Source organism: Lactuca sativa, chromosome 1 (genome assembly GCF_002870075.4).
Source record: "Lactuca sativa cultivar Salinas chromosome 1, Lsat_Salinas_v11, whole genome shotgun sequence".
Lineage (NCBI taxonomy): Eukaryota > Viridiplantae > Streptophyta > Magnoliopsida > Asterales > Asteraceae > Lactuca > Lactuca sativa.
Window position 1 is genome coordinate 69,539,267 of NC_056623.2, and position 20,982 is coordinate 69,560,248.

The 20,982-nt window shown below is 38.0% G+C and overlaps 1 protein-coding gene across 1 annotated transcript; it reads left to right on the forward strand.

Annotated features, from left to right (window-relative positions):
- Positions 1–293: 293 nt before the first annotated feature.
- On the forward strand, positions 294–869 carry LOC128127482 (uncharacterized). Its single transcript, XM_052765963.1, has one exon. It carries the CDS (start codon positions 294–296, stop codon positions 867–869), a length of 576 nt encoding a protein of 191 aa, XP_052621923.1.
- The last annotated feature ends 20,113 nt before the right edge of the window (positions 870–20,982 follow it).

Consider the following 20,982-nt stretch of genomic DNA (forward strand, 5'->3'; position numbering starts at 1 on the left):
TCCTTATAGAAAATCGGGATTTATGACATTTTTTACTGCTAAAAAAACAGTTTTATGACAATTTTGACAGTTTTCAAACAAAGGAGGTTTTTAACCAATTTTGGTCAGTTTTCTGGTACTCACGAAATTCATTCATTTCATTCTCTGTTCTGAGTCTCTTCTGAGTCTTATCCAATCAAAGATTAGGGAGTACCACCCAAATACTTTGATTTGAAAGTGAAATCACAATTCTCAGATATCCAAGTGCCTTTATTACCCCGAAATTCTAACAAAAATCAAAGCAATCTGTGATCATGGCAAGTGGCGATTCTGTGAAGGATATGACAAACAAGTTTGAAAAATTGAACAAGTTTGAAGGGCAATATTTTCGTAGATGGCAGAAGAAGAAGCACTTTCTCCTTACCACTCTGAAAGTGGTGTATGTTCTGAGTACACCGATGCTAGTCTTACCAGAATCTGTTGAAGATGAACCTCTGGAGGCAACACAAAGGAGATCAAAGTGGGAAAATAATGATTACATATGTCGTGGTCATACTCTCAATGGTATGTCTGACTCTCTATTTGATATCTATCAAAATTTTGAATCTACAAAAGAACTGTGGGATTCTCTTGAGTCCAAGTACATGGCTGAAGATGCTTCTAGCAAGAAGTTTCTTGTTAGTAACTTTATGGGTTGCAAGATGATTGAATCCAAACCTATTATGGAACAATTCCATGAAATGTTAAGGATTTTGGGACAGTTTTCTCAACACAATCTAAAAATGGATGAAGCCAATTTTGTGGTTGTGATGATTGACAAACTGCCCCCTTCCTGGAAGGATTTTAAACACAATATGAAGCATAACAAAGAGGAATTGCCTTTGACTTAATTTGGAAGCCATTTACGGATTGAAGAGTCCTTAAGGACTCAAGAACTTGATAACAATCCTAAAGGCAAGAATCAAGTTGGTTCCTCTTCTGTGAACATGGTGGAAGGAGAAAGTTCAAAGAATACCAAGAAGTCTAAAGAAAAAAAGGAAGTTTAAAGGAGAGGATGACAAGTCTTCCAACAAGAAGGCTAAGTTTGTTTGTTGGATTTGTAACAAACTGGGTCACTTCAAGAAAGATTACCGTCTTCGTAAAGTGAACAAGGATGGTGCTGGACCAAGTGGATCCAAGGATCCAGAAAAGTAACAAGGTCAGATTGTTGTTTTCATGCAGAATTCTAAATATGTTTAGAATTATATTTCTGTGATTTCTTAAGCATTTTATGTGCAGGATGATGATGTTGCATGGTGGGTGGATTCGGGAGCAACAATCCATATATGTAAAGATCTTCGTTGGTTCAAGGAATGTCAACCAATTGAAGATGGATCTGTGGTGAAAATGGGAAATGTTGCAACCGAACCAATCAAGGATGTAGGATCTGTTTTAATTTAATTTACTTTTGGAAAGTGTTTGTGTCTAAACAATGTTTTATATGTACCAGGGATTCGAAAGATTCTTATGTCTGAAATTGTTTTAAATAATTATAGTTACAAACAAGTATTAGAAAGTGACAAGTATATCCTGTCAAGACATGGTTCTTTTATGGGTTTTGGATATGTATGTAATGGAATGATTAGGCTTAATATTAATTATTCTAGTTATAATAATTCGGTTGTTGATAACCTAGGAAATAATGTATTGTGTATCGATTCTTCCACTAGTTTGGATAAAGAATCATTATGGCATTGTCGTCTTGGACATGTAATCAAGAAACACATAGGCCAACTCTAAAAGGATGGAGTCTTGGAGTCATTTGACCTAAAATGAGATGATAGCTGTGAATCTTGTTTCCTTGGGAAAATGACAAAGTCACCCTTTGGACCTCATACATATTGATGTGTGTGGACCCTGCAAAACTGCCACAAGAGATGCTAACCGCTTCTATGTGACTTTTACTGATGATTTTAGTAGATATGGATATGTCTACTTAATCAAGCATAAGTCAGAGACCTTTAAAAGATTCAAAGAGTTTAAACATCAAGTAGAGAATCAGTTGGGAAAGAACATTAAGATACTTTGATCCGATCGAGGTGGTGAGTATCTTAGGGCAGAGTTCATTGACTATCTTAAGGAATGTGAGATTATCTCACAATTGAAACCTCCCAGGACACCACAGCTTAATGGTATGGCTGACAGGCGCAATCGAACCTTGTTGGATATGGTTCGTTCCATGATGAGTCGAGCTTCGCTACCAATCTCATTTTGGGGGTATGCCTTAGAGAATGCCACCCATATCCTTAATCTAGTCCCTACAAAGAAGGTTGCCAAAACACCTCATGAGATGTGGACCGGAAAAGTTCCAAATCTGGACCACGTCAAGATTTGGGGTTGCGAGGCTTTTGTGAGGCGCGAGTCTCACGATAAGCTCGAACCTCGAAGTGAGAGGTGTATTTTCATCAGCTACCCACAGAGATCCTTCGGTTACCTCTTCTACAGACCTAGTGATAATGTGGTCTTTGAAGCAAGGAGAGGAGTCTTTCGCGAGAGAGAATTCATAAGCCAAGGAAACAGTGGGAGGCAAATTGACCTTGAAGAAATTCAAGAGTCAAGTGGTGAAGGAACCTCAAACCCTAGCAATCAACATGAGGAGGAAACTCCTGTTGATCCAACAGAAGAGTCTATACCTCTGAGACGTTCCACGAGAGTTAGGAATGCACCTGAGCATTACTATGGTTTCCATATTACTGCAGAAGGTGATACACTTATCAGTGATATCACACTGTTAAGTCTGGATGAACCTAATAGCTACACGGAAGCCATGGTAGGCCTTGAGGCTGCTAAATGGAAAGAGGTATGGATAGCAAGATACAATCCATGCATGACAATCAAGTTTAGAACTTGGTTGACAATGTACCAGGTCGCAATACAGTAGGGTGCAAATGAATCTTCAAGAAGAAGACCGACATGGATGGTAATGTACACACTTATAAGGCGCGACTGGTTACAAAGGGCTTCTCTCAAACTCCGGGAGTTGATTATGATGATAACTTTTCACCAGTAGCATAAATTAAGTCTATTAGGGTTATGTTACAATAGCTACATTTCATGATTATGAAATATGGCAAATGGATGTCAAAACCGCCTTCCTTAATGGAAAACTAGCTGAGGATGTTTACATGAGTCAGCGAGAGGGTTTTGTTAGTACTGAGTACCCTAATAGAGTGTGTAAGCTTGAGAAATCCATATATGGATTAAAACAAGCACCTCGCAGATGGAATCTTTGTTTCGATGAGAAAGTCAAAGAGTTTGACTTTTCGAGGAGTGAAGATGAATCTTGTGTATATGTCAAGGCTAGTGGGAATATAGTCAGCTTTTTGGTATTGTATGTGGATGACATACTACTCATAGGAAATGACATGCAACTCTGTAGGAAGTGAAGTCCTGGCTTGGGAAGTTTTTCGCTATGGAGGACCTTGGAGAAGCTGCCTATATCCTAGGGATAAGGATTTTGAAAGACAAGAGTAAAAGACTAATTGGACTTAGTCAGAATACCTACTTGGAGAGGGTATTGAATAGATTCAGCATGCAGAATTCCAAAAAGGAGAGTTACCTATCCTGAGTAACTCCAGACTAAGTAAGACTCAGAGTTTGAGTACATGGGATGAGATAACAGAGATGAGTTGAGTACCGTACGCTTCACCTGTAGGCTCGATCATGTATGTTATGACTAGTAAATGTCCTGATGTGGCCTTTGCATTGAGCATGGTCAGAAGATATTAGGGGAACCCTGACAAGGCTTACTGGATTGCGGTAAAGAACATTCTCAAGTACCTGCGGAGGACTAAGGATTGGGTCCTTACCCTTAGTGGGAGTGATGACTTGAGAGTATTAGGGTATAGTGACGCTAGCTTTCAGACTGATAGGGATAATTTCCGCTCTCAATCAGGCTGGGTCCTTACCTTAAACGGAGGAGCAATTTCTTGGAAAAGTTCCAAGCAGGAGACAGTGGGTGATTCAACTTGCGAATCAGAGTATATCGCGGGAAGCGAGGCAAAAAATGAGGCTATATGGCTAAAGAACTTCATTAGAGACCTTGGAGTTGTACCAGCTATAAAGGAGTCTATAGATATTTTCTATGATAGTGAAAGTGCAGTTGCCTTAGCCAAGGAACCAAGGGATCATGGGAGATCCTGACACATCGATAGAAACTATCATTTCATCAGTCATCGAATAGAAGAAGGACTTCTCGTGGCAAAGAGGGTATCATTGGATGAGAACCCGACAGATCCCCTCACGTAGGGACTGGGTAGGGTTAAGCATCTCCAGCATACGAGGCGCATAGGGTTGAAGGATGATATTAGTTTTAGTAGTTAGATAGTTTTGAAATGTGTAAAGTGTAATTAACATTTGATGATGAATAAAAGTTGTGTTTATTTATGGGTAAAGTGTTGCTATCTTTTGTCAATCGTGTACTATCGTTTCATTTTGCATGTTTTGACTTCCAGAATAATTATGTTATTGTATTTCATATTATTCAAATTCTCCACAGTCGGTCATATGTTGGAAGTAGATATGAATCAAGACTGTCATGTAGTTGGTTGTAGATATATAAGGTGTTGGACATTGCAAAGTGTTGCTACAACACTCATGAGTGCTTATAAGTTCTGAGTATTGGATTCAACCCACGCTCACTGGTATCACTTCAAGGAATTTATCTCGAGTGATCGTGAGATGGTAATATCATATAAGTCTTCAAATTTAGAGATATGACATGTTTCCTATGAATTGGTTATACATTGATGGTACGAAAATGCATTGGTAACTCGATGTTATAAAACATGACTTTGTGTATAATTCAACAAGTAGTAGAACAAGCATATGAGTCGAAGTTTATCTATTCCTTCTTGGATTAGAAGCGATATCTGGGCCCCTCGATGATTTTGTGTTGACCCATGTACCGGGCCAGGTCAGAACTAAGTTGATGTGTTCAATTAATTTCTATGTAAAACAAATCAGAAATCAGGAAACAAACTGCTGGACAATAAGTAAGACATTGTTCCATGTATTTGTCCGACTGATATCTAGAACAAAGGATTATATGATCACTTATCTTAAATGGCACATCATCATCTTCTCAGTTCCGTGATACCTTGAAAGAGCTATGATTGTTGATCGGTTCCTGAAGTCATTCTTGCAGTTGTAGTTATTAGACTTATCCAAGTGGGAGACTGTTGGATTAGGTGTCTAAGTTCATAACTATTTCTGGAATGTACTTGACCCGATTAGCATGGCCCATTTGAGTTGCATGACATTGCAACACTTGGATAGACTAAATAAGAGAAAGGACACTTAAGGTTTATTAATATATTATAATTTCTAATATATTAATATTATTTAATTAGTATTGATCAAAGAATTAATTTGGAATTAACTAAGTGATCAAAAAAGAGACTAATTAAATATGTGGGGTTGATTGGGTAAATTATCTATTCTTGTATAGTGGGCTAATGATCCATAGTTTGTATGGATTGGGCTAAAAACCATAAGGTGCTCCATGGATAATCCATGGAGGTTACAAACCCATGGATCATGGAATATAGAAAGCCATGACAATTAGGGTTTACATGGTGTAACCCTACTTGCGGCACAACTATATAAAGACCCCATGCAAGCAAAATCGGCACAACTATGACTACTAATACTTGTACAAGAAAGAGGGCTAGTCGATTTTGAGGTTAGTGAACTTCTCTCAAGGTTATTCCAAGTGATGTAGTGTTGTGTGAGACATTTGAGGCATCACACTTGAGGTGCTAGACTCACAAGGTTCTCAAGGAATCCAAACTACAAAAAGGTATATTCTTCTTCTAGGATTTATGTTTAAAAGTTTCCCATGCTATGCTAGATAGGTTAAGAACCTTGGAAATTTTTTTTGCATGTATCATAGTAAAACATAGATCCAAGGTTTCTAGGGTTGCATGTACACCTTAGGAGTGTTAGAATGCTCAAAACCATACAGTGTTTTGGCAACCTTCTTCATAGGGACTAAGTTAAGGATATGGGCGGCAGTCTCTAAGGCATACCCCCAGAATGAGATAGGTAGTGAAGCACGACTCATCATGGAACAAACCATGTCTATCAAGGTTCGATTACGCCTCTCAGCCACACCATTCAACTGCGGTGTCCTAGGTTGCATCAATTGCGAAACGATTCTGCATTCCTTGAGGTAGTTGTGGAATTCAAGACTTAGGTACTCTCCACCTTGATCAGATCAAAGCATCTTGATTTTCCTGCCCAGCTAATTCTCCACTTCTTGTTTAAACTCTTTGAACTTTTCAAAGGTTTCTGACTTGTGCCTGATTAAGCATATATACCCATATTTGCTATAATCATCGGTAAAAGTCACATATAAGCAACTCGCATCCTTTGTGGTGGATCTAAAGGGCCTACACACATCGATGTGTATGAGATCTAATAAACCCTCACCCCTTTCAAAAGTGCGAGTAAAGGGTGACTTGGTCATCTTTCCAAGTAAACAAGACTCGCACACGTCATCGTCCCTAAGGTCGAATGACTCCAACACTCCATCCTTTTGGAGTTGGGCTATGCATTTCTTGTTGACATTTCCAAGACGACAATGCCACAAACATGATTTATCCATACTATTGGAAGAAACGACACACACTACATTATTTCCTAATTTATCTACAACCATCACAGTTTCATATATTCCATTACTAGGCAATGCTTCAAAATATAAAACACTATTAAGATAAGCATAAATAGCCTTTTCCATTATCAAATGAATATCTAAATCCTTATCTATATAAACCATGAAATCAAATGATGTTTCTTGCCATATCTGGCGAATAGCAACAATTGTTTAAATCTAAACCTAATCCATTACTAAGCACTAAGGAATATACTCCAATCTTGGTGACAGGCGACGATCTACTGTTTCCCATGATTAGATTTATCTTCCCTTGCTCCACATCTCTATTTCTTCTTAGTCCCTGCAAATCAGAACATATGTGAAAACCACATCCTGTATCAAGAACCCAAGAAATAGCATGCGATGAATCATTAGATTTAATTGTGTAAATATCTGCGAAGGACGGCTTAATCTTCCCATCCTTGATAGCTTGCAGATATTCTGGGCAGTTTCTCTTCCAATGCCCTATCTTGTGGCAGTGATGACACTCTGCCTCTTTTGGGTTAGAGTTGGTTTTAGCAGAACCAACCTTGGTTTCACTAGAAGAGGTACCATCTTGGGCCTTTCCCTTGTGGTGGCTCTTGGAGGGAGCCTTCCTCTTCTTAACCTTCCCTTGCCCTATTGCCAAGACAGGGGCAGCATTGGGAGTTAGAGTTGATGCAACAGACTTATCTTTGAGATTGCTCTCAGCGGTCCTTAGCAAGCCTTGAAGCTTGCTCAAAGTGACCTCTTCCTTATTCATGTGGTAGGTCATGCAAAACTGGTCGTAGCAGGGAGGAAAGGAGTGAAGGACGATGTCGATTGCCAGCTCTTCATCAAACTTAACATTTAACTTTAGCAGATGATCAACATATCTCTACATCTTTTGCAGATGAGCGGTAAGGGAATCTCCATTACCTATTTGGGTAGTGATCATCGAAGTGATGATCTCATACCTTTCTTGCCTCACATTTTGTTGGTACTGGTCCAGCAAGTCTTGATGCATTTCATAGGGATACATGTCCACATAGGACTTCTAGAGTTTTGCAGTCATGGTCACTAGCATGATGTAATGGGCTTTTGTAGCATCACACTCATGGGCCTCAAAGGCGGTGATCTCTTTAGCAGTAGCAATTTTGAGGTTGATTTCCTTCAGCTTCTCATCAAGGACATACTCTTTGTCCTCGTAATGAGTGACCATTCGGATGTTGCGGATCCAATCATTGAAATTGGACCCGTCAAAAATTACTCTCCCACACAAGTCATGAGTGAGAACGAGCCGAAGGAATTCGAGCCGGAAGCATTGTTGTTGTTCGAAATCTGAAAAGGAAAAAGAACAAAGTTTTATTAGAAATGAATCCTTAATTAAACACCCAAATGAGAAATTGTTGGGTCAAAATATGGTTTATACTTTACTTTTCTGGGCAATTGTATTTTACTGTAATATTTATGAATTTTTGGTCTAGTTTACGGCTGAGTTTACGGCCGTAAACACCTTACGGCCGTAAACTCATTTATGGCCCATTTGTTTCCGGCCCATGTTCCCTAGTATAAATAGAGGTGTTAGGGTGAGGAGTAGAGATTGATGAACCCTAGAGAGTTTACGGCCAGAGAGAAACATGAGCTTTTATGTGTGTGTGAATCTTTTGTATCCGGATCTTCATTCGTATCAATACATACAAAGATTCATATTATTCTTCTTCTCCTTCTCTTCTATTTGATCTGACATCATCCGTTTGATTGGGATTCCGCACCATCAAACATATCTGACTGATACACAGGCAAATTAGGGACTTACAATTGGTATCAGAGCTTGGTTGTATCAGTCAATTTTGTCAGATTTGGAGCATTATTTGATCTTATTTTCGAAATATTTTTGCGTTTTTGGATAGATCTCGCAAAAATAGGGGGGTTGTTCTTCGTGTTTTTCATAAAAAAAGGTTTTTGACCGAGTTTTGGGGCTTCAAAGTCGAAAAATCGGTGTTTTTGGTCGTAATCAGCGGGGGGTGGCAGCCAGCAGCTAGGGTTTCCGAAGTGTTTGCGGTTGGTGTTTGCGGTCCGAGGAGTTAACGGCCTCGGAGTTTAAGGCCGGTCCGAGGTTGCGGTCAGCAGCGTGTACGAAGGTCGCGCCAGAAGGAATCCTCGCAACAGCAGCCTCGGTCTTTGCTTCGGAGTTCATCGACGAACCTCCTCGCCTCGCAGCTTCTAATAAAAAGGGGGGAGCGACTTTGGAGTGGCCAGGAATCGAACGCACGACCTCCCATTCATCAACCAGTGCCTTAACCAACTCCTCTAGCATAACCTTTGTTCCTTTCCTCCGCATTCTTTACTCAAAAACACTCTATTTCGGTTCCAAGTTTCGCAAAATTGTCATTTTTAGCCCAAAAATTAAATTTCTTTTAATCTTAAATTCCTTTTTCATCCAAAATTTAAAAAAAAATTAATTATTATTTTTTTATAATAATTTTTAAATTCCTTTTTCATCGTAAAAATTAATAATAATAAAGAAAATTTATAAAAAAATAAAAAATAAAAAAATTAGAAAATTAAAAATTAAAAATAGTGTTATTTCTGTTTTATTTCTTGTTCAGAAAAATCAAAAAATGCAAAAAATATTTTTCTTTCTGTTTTAATTTGTGTGCTAAGTTTTCTTTTAGTTTTGTTTTGTCTTGAAAAGTGATTTCAGGTATAGATAAAACTCGTGGAGTTTGTGTTGAAGATTTCTGAGCCAAAGCCTCGTCCGTGAGCATCGAAGAATTCTCATTCGAAGGAGCAAGAAATGAAGATTATTCTTTCAAATTCAATCTTTCAACCCCAGAAGCAAGGTGAAGCAGAAATTGAAGATTATGAGACGGATTGCATTGAAGCTTCCTCAATCAGTCTGCTGCTATCGTTGTACCTGCTGAAGTGATCCAGAAGATTTGTTCTCTCTGATGTTCTCTCTAAAGATTCTCAAGTTGAAAGCGCTATCTTTCAAGAATCAGTACGTAAAACCTCCTCACCCAACGTGCGTTCAATGCCAAATTCTGAAGAAAAGCCCAATTGCTCAAGATGAAGTCAATTATTGAAGATTCATCAAGTTCATCTTGAAGTCGTGAAGAATTCGAAGATTAAAGCTGAAGCCAAAGCTCCCAATGAAGATTATCAAGAAAGCCATCTACTTTTTAGGGGGAGCTTGTTGGGTCTTTAAGAAAAGAAAGCTATAAACCAAGGGGGAGATTGTTGGGTCAAAATATGGTTTATACTTTACTTTTCTGGGCAATTGTATTTTACTGTAATATTTATGAATTTTTGGTCTAGTTTATGGCTGAGTTTACAGCCGTAAACACCTTACGGCCGTAAACTCATTTACGGCCCATTTGTTTCCGGCCCATGTTCCCTAGTATAAATAGAGGTGTTAGGGTGAGGAGTAGAGATTGATGAACCCTAGAGAGTTTACGGCCAGAGAGAAACAGGAGCTTTTATGTGTGTGTGAATCTTTTGTATCCGGATCTTCATTCATATCAATACATACAAAGATTCATATTATTCTTCTTCTCCTTCTCTTCTATTTGATCTGACATCATCCGTTTGATTGGGATTTCGCATCATCAAACGGATCTGTCTGATACACAGGCAAATTAGGGACTTACAGAAATTAGGGCTAGGATCCAACAACATTATTTACATATTAGAAGAGGAATGTCGTAATCTAACATGCAAATAATTGGAAAGTTAGTGAATGACGATTCACTAATTCTCCACCATGAAAAACGAAAAAGAGATTAAGTTTTAAATGTATTGAAAAGTCCTAGATCTTTTGATATTCATTAAACTTTTCAATGGCATGTTTAAATCTCGATATGCCCCTCTAGTTTGTGACTGGGATGCCGAGGATCACAAAGTGGGTGTGAATAACCATGCAAATATACATGGTGCCCTCATTGTTACTGTCACCTATTCGATGTGCCGGTTAACCACACACGCTCCATCGAACTATGACAAACAATGAGTCACCCTTTGCCACCTTTTCTTAGAACCCAATTAGTGTGCCGGTTAGCCACACACGCTCCACTAACGTCTTAGCAAGGGTACACAGTGTAATTTCATGGAATTTCATCAATTTCACTTTTTCCTAAAGTAACTAAGATTGAGAATTTTGTAAAAACATTTAGTTACATTTATTATTCATTATACTTATTAATGAGAGAAGGGTTGATCTATCATACCCGTTCGGCTAACGACCCTCCACCAATCAAAGAAGCGGTGGGTGAGAGTGGACACCCATTAAATGACCATTTTATAGGCCATAACCTTATACCCCCTTCTAGATTGGCTTCGTGAACGAGACCTACTAACGGTAAGACTAGCTTTTAAGTTTTATATATATATATATATATATATATATATATATATATATATATATATATATATATATATATATATCTTGTAATATTATAAAGTATAAGTTTGAATTTTAAACTTGTAAAATTCTAGGGTTTGAAATTTAAATAGTTCAAATTAAACTTTTAATCATAAAATTTAAATTTCAAAATTTGAGGACAAGTTTTGAACTTTTCAAAACATAAAGGATCAAATATCAAATAATGTAAATTAAACAATTAATTTAATGATTGTCTAAATTTGACCTAGTCAATTTTATTTACAAGATAATTCAACAATTAATTCAAACAATCAAATATTACCAAATAAGGAATTTATTATTCAAACAATTGGTAATTATCTTTTGATTTGGTAAGGATAATCATAAAACAGTAATAAAATTTTGATTTTATTAGTAAAAAATCGATTTAGGTAATTATCCTTTAGTAAAACAGCAAGAAATCCCGAAAATCTCTCTATCTGACAGCTAAACTCGTCAAGTCCACACTGGAACTCGTTAGTTCATCCAACTCGTCGATTTTGCTACGGAACTTGTCGAGTTCATCAGACAGATAGCCAAAATTTCGATTTTAAATCATGAATGAACAATCAAGGCATCAATTCAATAGAAACCAAACAAAGCTCTGATACCACTGATGGGTTTAAGCCAAAAGAACATCCTATATGCTCATGCATACCCTAATGCTTGGATCTAGGTTTCTCTAATTGTACATGCATTCATCCAAGACTTTCAAACCCTAGATCTAGTGTATATAATCGAAAGTGACATATCAAAACAGATCTAGATGATTACCTTGTTGTTGATTAAAGATCTTGAAGCCTTGAGAACTTTAGCACCTCAAGTGTTGTGCCTCTAATGAATCACAAAGACCAATAGCAATTGGAGGAATCAAGAGAGAGAGGGGAGAGGAGAATTTTGGCTCTAGGACTTCTAGGGTTCAAGTATAGCCGAATTCTCATGCCCAAGGGGTCCTTATATAGGTGTGGGAATTAGGGTTTCAGTGATTATCCTTATCCGGTTACTTTGCCACCAAGCATCCCAAGGATAATTCTAGAATCCCTATCATGGACGAATTCCTAAGGCCTTATCCTTAGAATTCGTCCACCCTATCTTACTACGGTTTCCTTGCCTAACTTTGCAACTATCACATAATTATAGTTCGGCCCTTTAAGTTCAATTAACTTCTTTTGATCACAAAACTAATTCTTAATTTATTATTGACCAATGTTAATTAAACATATATGATTTCTATTTTAATATATTAATCTTATAATATATTAATAAACCATAATCACCTCTTTCTATATTATTCCTCCAGTCAAGTTGTTTTGGTGAAGGCAACCCAAAAGGACCATGCACAACCGAGTCAAGTACATACCAAATATAGTTATGGACTTAGACACTAATCCATTAGTTCTAGTATACTACAACATCCTATGGTGCACATACAACCCTAAATGCTTTGGATCTATGTTTTCTCTAATTATACATGCAATATTGTTTCCAAAGCATTAAGCCTATAACTAGCATACAATTGACATAAACAACATAAAAATGAGTTATATAATTACCTCTTGTTGTAGCTTGTAGTTTTGGCCTTTAAGAACTTAGCACCTCAAATGTGATGCCTCAAATGGTTCACAAAACACCATGAACAAAGGAGGACTTGAGAGAGAGGCTACTTCTCAGACAAAATCGTTTATCACTCTTCTTAGAATGCATGGGGCCGATTTTGGTGAATATGGGCTCCTTTTATAGTGTGGCAAAGTCTAGGGTTACATCCATGCAAACCCTAATTCACATGACCCTTCATATTACTTAGGCTCCATGGTTAAATCTCCATGGACTATCCATGGACTATCATATTGGTTTAGCCCATCCTAAATAACCATGGATCATTGGCCCATACTATAAGAATCATTGATTTACTTAATCAGTCTCGTATATTTAATTAGTCTCTTTTGATCACTAAATTAATTTCCAAATTAATTCTTGATCAATACTAATTAAATTGTATAATTTCATATTAATATATTAGAACTTATAATATATTAATAAATCACAAATAACATTTTCTCAAAAGTCCATCCTATCAAACTGTTTTGGTGAAGACAACCCAAATGGACCATGCTACTATCGGGTCAAGTACATATCAATTATAGTTATAGGTTTAGACACCTAATCCAACAATTTCAACCCCATTGTTGTTCCAATTATTTTTGTTTATATCAAAACTAAAATCAAAATCATTTTTTTTAAACTTCGAATGTTACTATTCATCGATTAAATAAGCCCAATCCAAAAGGTTTTGATCGTTACTGTTCATTTTGTTCCTTATTTAAGCCCACATTTCGATTGTATATCAATCAGTAAATCAAATTGATATCTTCTATCTTTTATCTGTGGAGTTTGACATCCTCAATCGAAGTCAACTAAAACCTCTAATTCGTAACTAATTTGGAATCAAAATCTATATTCATTGATCTTGTTATTTCGTGATTCCAAGTCGCATGTATTTGCTTGGATTATTTTCGATTTATGAAATCTGTTTAGATATCAATTTTAGTAGGAGTCAAAATTGATCTTGATTAGTATTGATTGTTGAGTCTAGAGTCGAAATTGATGTTTTGAGTTTATTTTGGAGTTGATTTGTAATGTCAATGACTGAATAACTCATGTCAACTATTGAAATTGAGTAGTCAATTCAAAAGTCAAAATTGATTATTTGATTTTCGATTGGTAATTGGTTTCTAAGTGGTATAGTCGACATCGACTTTATGATCTAAATTAGATTTGGAGTTGAAATTGTTTGGATGTCGAACGCATTGCGGATAATATCGATTTTGACCAGTTAAATCTTGAAGTCAAACAAAGTTGATTTCGATGTCAAGGCTGATGATTGAAAGCGATTCCTTTCAGTCATTCTTCTGTGAAGCTTCTTTTTGAGCTTTCCTGATACTTTCCATAATCGTCGAGACAACTTCTATTCTCAACACTCTTGGCCTTCTTCTCTCAAGGCTGACTTTACGACTGAGAGCATCAGTGACAACATTCACTTTACCGGGGTGGTAAAGTATTTTGCAGTCGTAGTCCTTGAGTAATTCTAGCCAGCGTCATTGCCTTATATTGAATTCCTTCTTATTAAAGAGATACTGGAGACTCTTATGATCAGTGAAAAGTTTGCACTTCGTGCCATAGAGGTAATGCCTCCATACGTTAAAGGCAAAAACTACTACTGCCAATTCCAGATCATGAGTGGGGTAGTTCTTTTCGTGCTCCTTCAATTGTCGAGATGCATATGCTATCACCTTTTCTCTTTGAGTTAGAACACATCCCATCCCGACTCCCGACGCATCGCTATACACGACAAAATCTTCAACTCCATCGGGTAGAGAAAGAATCGGTGCTTCACATAATTTCTTCTTTAGCTTCTCGAATGCCTCTTCATTTTTCTCACTCCACGTATATGTAGCTCCTTTGTGAGTTAAAGCTGTCAATGGAGCAGTTATCGAAGAAAATCTTTGGATAAATCTTCGGTAATATCCGGTTAATCCTATAAAGCTTCGAATTTCTATGGGACTTTTTGGTCGTTCCCACTTCATCACCACTTCGATTTTTGCTAGGTCAACCATTATCCATTATTGGTTAACCACATGACCCAAGAATTGGACTTCTCAGATCCAAAAATCGCATTTGAAGAACTTTGCATACAACTTCTCCTTCTTCAAGACTTCCAACACTTCTCATAGATGTTGGCCATGCTCATCCTGGCTTTTCGAGTAGATGAGAATGTCATCTATGAACACTATCACGGATGTATCGAGAAATGGTTTACAAACCCTATTCATCAAATCCATGAATGCTGCTAGAGCATTGGTTAGTCCGAATGACATAACCAAGAACTCGTAGTGTCCATATCTTGTTCTGAATGCAATCTTCTCAATATCCTGCTCTCTTACCTTTAGCTGATGATATCCTGACCTAAGATCGATCTTTGAGAAATAGCTCGAACCCTGCAGTTGATCGAATAGGTCATCAATCCTTGGCAATGGATACTTGTTCTTTACCGTTGCCTTGTTCATCTCTCGGTAGTCTATACACATTCTCATGCTTTCGTCCTTCTTTTTCACGAATAACACCGGAGCTCCCCAGGGTGATGAACTAGGTCGAATGAACCCGTTGTCCAACAACTCCTGAAGTTGCGTCATGAGGTCCTTCATCTCTGTTAGTGCTAATCGGTATGGTGCCTTTGCTATCGGTGTTGTTCCTGGTAACAAGTCTATCTAAAACTCCACGTGTCTATTAGGAAGTAATCCAGGAAGATCTTTGGGATAGACTTCCGAATAGTCACACACCACTGGTATATTCTACACCTCCTTCTTTTCTTTCTTTGTATTGATCACAAATGCTAAATATGATGCACATCCTTTAGATAAACATTTTCTAGCTTTCATCAGGGAGATGATTCCAGAATTCACTCTGTGTTTGTCCCCGTACACCATAAATGACTCTTTTCCGGGTGGGTTCACCCTTACTATCTTCTTCCTGCAAAGAATCTCAGCATCGTTGGCGCTAAGCCAATCCATTCCCAAAACGATGTCAAAACCGTTCAACTCTATAGGCAACAGCTCTTCGTGGAATTCATTTCCATTTAGGTCGATGACGATGTTCCTAATACGATCACTAATAGGTACGAACTTGCCACTGGCAACTTCTACAATCAGGGTATTATCAAGTTTTTCTACGGGCAATGCTAGTTTCCCACCAAACTTATGTGACACAGAGGAGTATTTCGCTCCGGAATCAAACAGTATATTGGCAGGCAAACCATTTTCAAGAAAGGTACCTGAAGCGACATCTGCTGCCTCCTTTTCATCCTCGAGTGTCATTTGGAAGGCTCTTGCCTTCGGTTTTGGTGGAATGATGGGCCTTCCTGCCTCTTTCTTCTTCGGGTAGTCCCTCAAAATGTGCCCTTCCTCGTTTCACTCATAACATACCTTCTTAGTGAACGTGCACTCGTTGGCATAGTGCCCGGGCTTTCGACACTTGAAGCAGGTGACCCTTCCATCACATTTTCCTTGGTGCTTCTTCTCGCATTTATCGCACCATTTTTCTTCGGCTCCTCCTCCTCTCGAACCAGGCTTTGAGAATTTACTCTTCTTGTTGGACCTCGAGGATCCATCAAATTTCCTTTTCTCACCAACCTCAGTCCTCTCCAGACCCCTTTCCTTTTTTTTGGGTCTCCACATTCCTAGCTGCTCGAATCGTTGATTTCAGAGTGGTTGCCATCTTAACCGTCGGGCCAAAGTCGGTTGGCAGTCCATTTGCGAACCTCTCAATTTTGAAGAGTTTAGTTGGCATCAGGTATGGAAATAACTTCATATTCTCAGTGAATACAATAGCATAGTCATAAATGCTCATCCTTCCCTTCTTCATGTTTTGGAACTCATTGTTCAAATCAATCATATCATTCTTTGAACAGTATTGCATCTTCAGTTATTCCAAAAACTCATCCCATGACATCTTCAGGGCTTCTCCTCGCGGCATTGTGTCCGCCAATAGCTTCCACCTGCTCAAGACTCCAGTTTTCAGTTGTCTTACTGCGAAGACAATCTTATGTTTCTCGCTACAGCTGCAGCTCTTGAACACCATCTCCATTTTCGAGATCCAATCCATAATCTTAACAGGATTTGGGCTTCCTTAGAGACTTGGTGGCTTCGCACCCAAGAAATTCTTATACATCCTCCTATCCTTGTTGTTTCCCCTCTCCGGGTCATTCCTTCGTTCTCCTTGAGTCCCAACTTGACTCACATGGCGGCTATAGTTACCTTCCTCCGATTGCTCGGGAATCAGCTCGGGTTGCTCAATGGGCATGGTAGTTTCGTCCCTATTTCCATGCAACATCTGTCTCATTTACTCCCTTTGTTCTGCTAACATAACACTAATCATGATTGGCTCGGGTGCAACTCTACTACAACAGGTATTTGCTGAATCACTGGGGGTTGATTCCTATTCCCATTTGCATTCCCAGCTCCACTGTGGGTTCTTTCCATTTTGATCTATACACCGAATAAGGTGAATTTAGATCTTTATTTAGGATAGACATTTAAACCAACCTTATTGCTCCAAAACGTTTACATGTTAGTTCTAATATCGTATTCGTACGTTTAGAATCCTAAACACATAAGGTTTCCAGATCTGGTCAGCAACAGACAATAGATCCGAACAAATAACAGCATATCAGGCTCAAAGCATTTATCACATAAAAGCATTTTAGGCATAATTCCTAAAATAAGCTAGTGCTCACATCTCACAATCATCGCTTAACATTCTAAGTTTTAAGTCTAGAAATCCTACAAATTCCTAGTTCTATTAAACTAATGCTCTGATACCAACTGTGACATCCTCATTTTCACGGCCAGAAAATACCAATTTTTGTTTATGCTTTGTTTAAAAATCAGAGTAACATTTTAAATAAAAGTGTTGCGGAATTTGTTCCCATAATAAAGTATCATAAAGATTTATCAAAGCATTTCCATAGAAATGTATTTTATTAAAAACATCGGGATGTCATGTTTGATACAGATCAAAAGCATAAACTGTACAATATAAGCCTTACTACATTTATTCATGTCTATAGGCCTATATCTGTAATCTCTCATCCCAAACATCATATCTATGTTCATGCGCCACTACCTGTAATACAAGAAACTGAGTGGGTCAGGCTTGGGAGCCCGGTGGGCGCATAGGGTTTTCAACCCACAATAAATAAGTTTATTAATTTCATCAACCAACAATAACCCGATTACCAATTCCCGTTATCCTCACATTACGTCCCTAAAACATCTATTATAAGGGACCTAGACTAAGTATCAACATCGAGATGGACACTAATGCTAAAGGGATTCCTCAGCAATAAATGTCCTTAAGGCAACCATGAGGGGGATGGAGTACACCGGTGAACACATCGTTCACAAACACCTATATGTTGCGAGACTGGTAGCGTTCCACTAGACTGTTTAGAAGAGTTCGTGGTCGTCATCCATACTCCGCTAGATGACAGAATCAACAACAACAACATCAAGGCCTCTCATCATTTTATCACATATCGTCTAATACATCTACCCATGTTTTACCCTAACATTTTTGTAGATATAAAATACATATACAGTTTAAATCATTTAAAACATGTATAAAAATCTTTCATCAGCATAGACAGCAAGTATTCAAACAATATGCACACATAGCACGTATTTTATATTAAATACTTCATATCTATGTGTAAGATGAAAATAACTATGCACTCACTTGAGAAGCTGGTGACTCGGCACTCGGACAACACTTTGTTACTCTTAACACAATTTTCCTTTGACAAAATCTAGTATCATTACCAATAGAGTTTAGTCTAATATTCACTAAGACTAATTAATAGTCTTGCTATTATTTCCATTATATAAGCACGAAACAATATTTCTCAACTACAATATACAAGCAGGGGCCAGACATAAAACACCGGAGGGCAGGATCATTTTGGCATATAGCACTTCTGAATCCAACAACCCTATGCGGCCCTTTAAACTAGATTCCCTGTACTGCGAATGGTTAAAAGATATTATAACGACACTTATATAACTCATAATAATATCCCAAATACTTATTATAAGGTCCTAATAACATTACTATATTAAAACATAAGATATACTAACGATAGGGTAGGCGTAACTCACTTACAACGGGTTTTTTTCGCAAAATGGGCTTCGCTGGAGTAGCGTTCCCGAGCCGAAAGGCTCTTTTCTCGGGGCTTCGGGAGCCTCGGGGCTTCCTTCGTGTGCTAGGGGGTTTACCTAGAGTTTAGGGGGGGGGGGGGGGTTAGAGAGAAAAAGTAGAGAGAGAAAGTGAAGTTAGATGGTGTGGAGAATGAAGGGAACCCGACACCTCTATTTATAGGCTGTCTGGAAGCTTGACTCGTCGATTCCACCTCCAACTCGTCGATTCCATGGCCAAGTGTCAGCATTCTGGTGGCGAAATGAGTGTGGCCTATATTGTGCCACGTCACCCCTTTTGCAGCACCACCCTGTCGACTTCTAAACCCCGTAACTTTCGCATACGAGCTCCGTTTTGACGTTATTTATATCCACGAGTAGGTAAAAACAACATCTACAACTTTCATTTTGACTCTGTTGGCTAATTCTCCACCAATCTTAAATTTAACAGAAGGAGGAAATTATACTGTTAAATAACCGCGTGAAATTCGTAACTTTTCATACGGACTCTGTTTTTGTCTGTCATTTTATCGTTGATTTCCTATTAATGAGATCTTCAACTCTCATTTAGTTCGTGTTGGCCAAAAACCGCTCGATCTAAAATTCGAGTTTCGGGTCGTGCACTGCTATGCCAAATCTTAGAAAATTCATAAATTCCTCATACGAAGTCAGATTTGGGTGTTTTTTTTTTGTATGTTCTTGGTTTAATGTATACTACAACTTTTGTTTAGATCACTAAGGCTAAAAAGTCCTCTATCGTAAATTCACTATTTACGTCTTCCCGGTGTCATGCCGGTTCCGTCGCGAAACTTCGACGGGTCATAACTTCTTCGTTATAACTCGGATTTCGGCGTTCTTTATATCCACAGAATCCTTGTTTCTACCACTACAACTTTATGTAAAGATATTGTGCTTATATCACACTTTAATTTTGACGCTTATTTTTATTCTTTATTAAGTATACCTTTATAATTAAGTATAAAACACATAATTCACATAATACTCAAATATTTCATCTTTATTACTTCAAAAAGAGCTACAATAGTTGACCTAGACTATTACATCATCTACCAATGCTTAGTCCTAAAACACGGGTGTTACAAACGGTCAATTGCGTCGCGTCATGGTGCGACAATTGATGTTCGCAGCATGACTAGTGTTGAGTAATGAAAACACATGTCGATCGGAGAATACACATGGCAGTTCGGAGGGTGCCACACAACATATGTCACGACGCAACCTGAAGGAATGCATGATGCGATTCCTGATTTCCTAACCCCCAACCTATAAATAGTGATAATTTGTCCTTCGTTGGACATTTTTTCGAAGAGTGTTCCGGGCTATGACGCGATGCCTAATAACTTTTGAACGAATATTTTTGTTGCATTAGGTGTCTAAGTTCATAACTATTTCTGGAATGTACTTGACCCGATTATCATCATCCATTTGGGTCGCATGGCATTGTAACACTTGGATAGACTAAATGAGTGAAAAGACACTTAAGGATTATTAATATATAATAAGTTCTAATATATTAATAATATTATTTAATTAGTATTGATCAAAGAATTAATTTGGAATTAATTAAGTGATCAAAAAGAGACTAATTAAATATATGGGGTTGTTTGTGTAAATCATCTATTCTTGTATAGTGGGCTAATGATCCATGGTTCGTATGGATTGGGATAAAACCCATAAGGTGCTCCATGGATAGTCCATGGTGTAACATCCCAAAAATACCGGCAAAAAATTTCATTTTAAAATTAGGTTAATATGTAAAAACATCATTACAAAACATTCATAATAATACTCCATGTTTGAAAACCGGTAATAACATAGTATATTTCAGAGTACGTCCCAGAAAATCCGTAGTGCAGAAAACAAGAGTGTGTGTGACATGCTGCTACCGCGCCGGCTCCTTTCCCTTAGCTGAGGAGATATCTGAAACCAAAACTGAAAACTGTAAGCACGAAGCTTAGTGAGTTCCCCCACTGTACCACATACCATATAATCACATAACATACATAAATTGTCAGGCATATCTGGGTGCCCAACCTACCCCTTCGGTCCTCTCGACCGGACACTGCCTAACATATCTGGGTGTTGGCCTCCCCTTCGGTCCTCTCGACCGGATACTGCCTAGCATATTTGGGTGTTGGCCTCCCCTTCGGTCCTCTCGA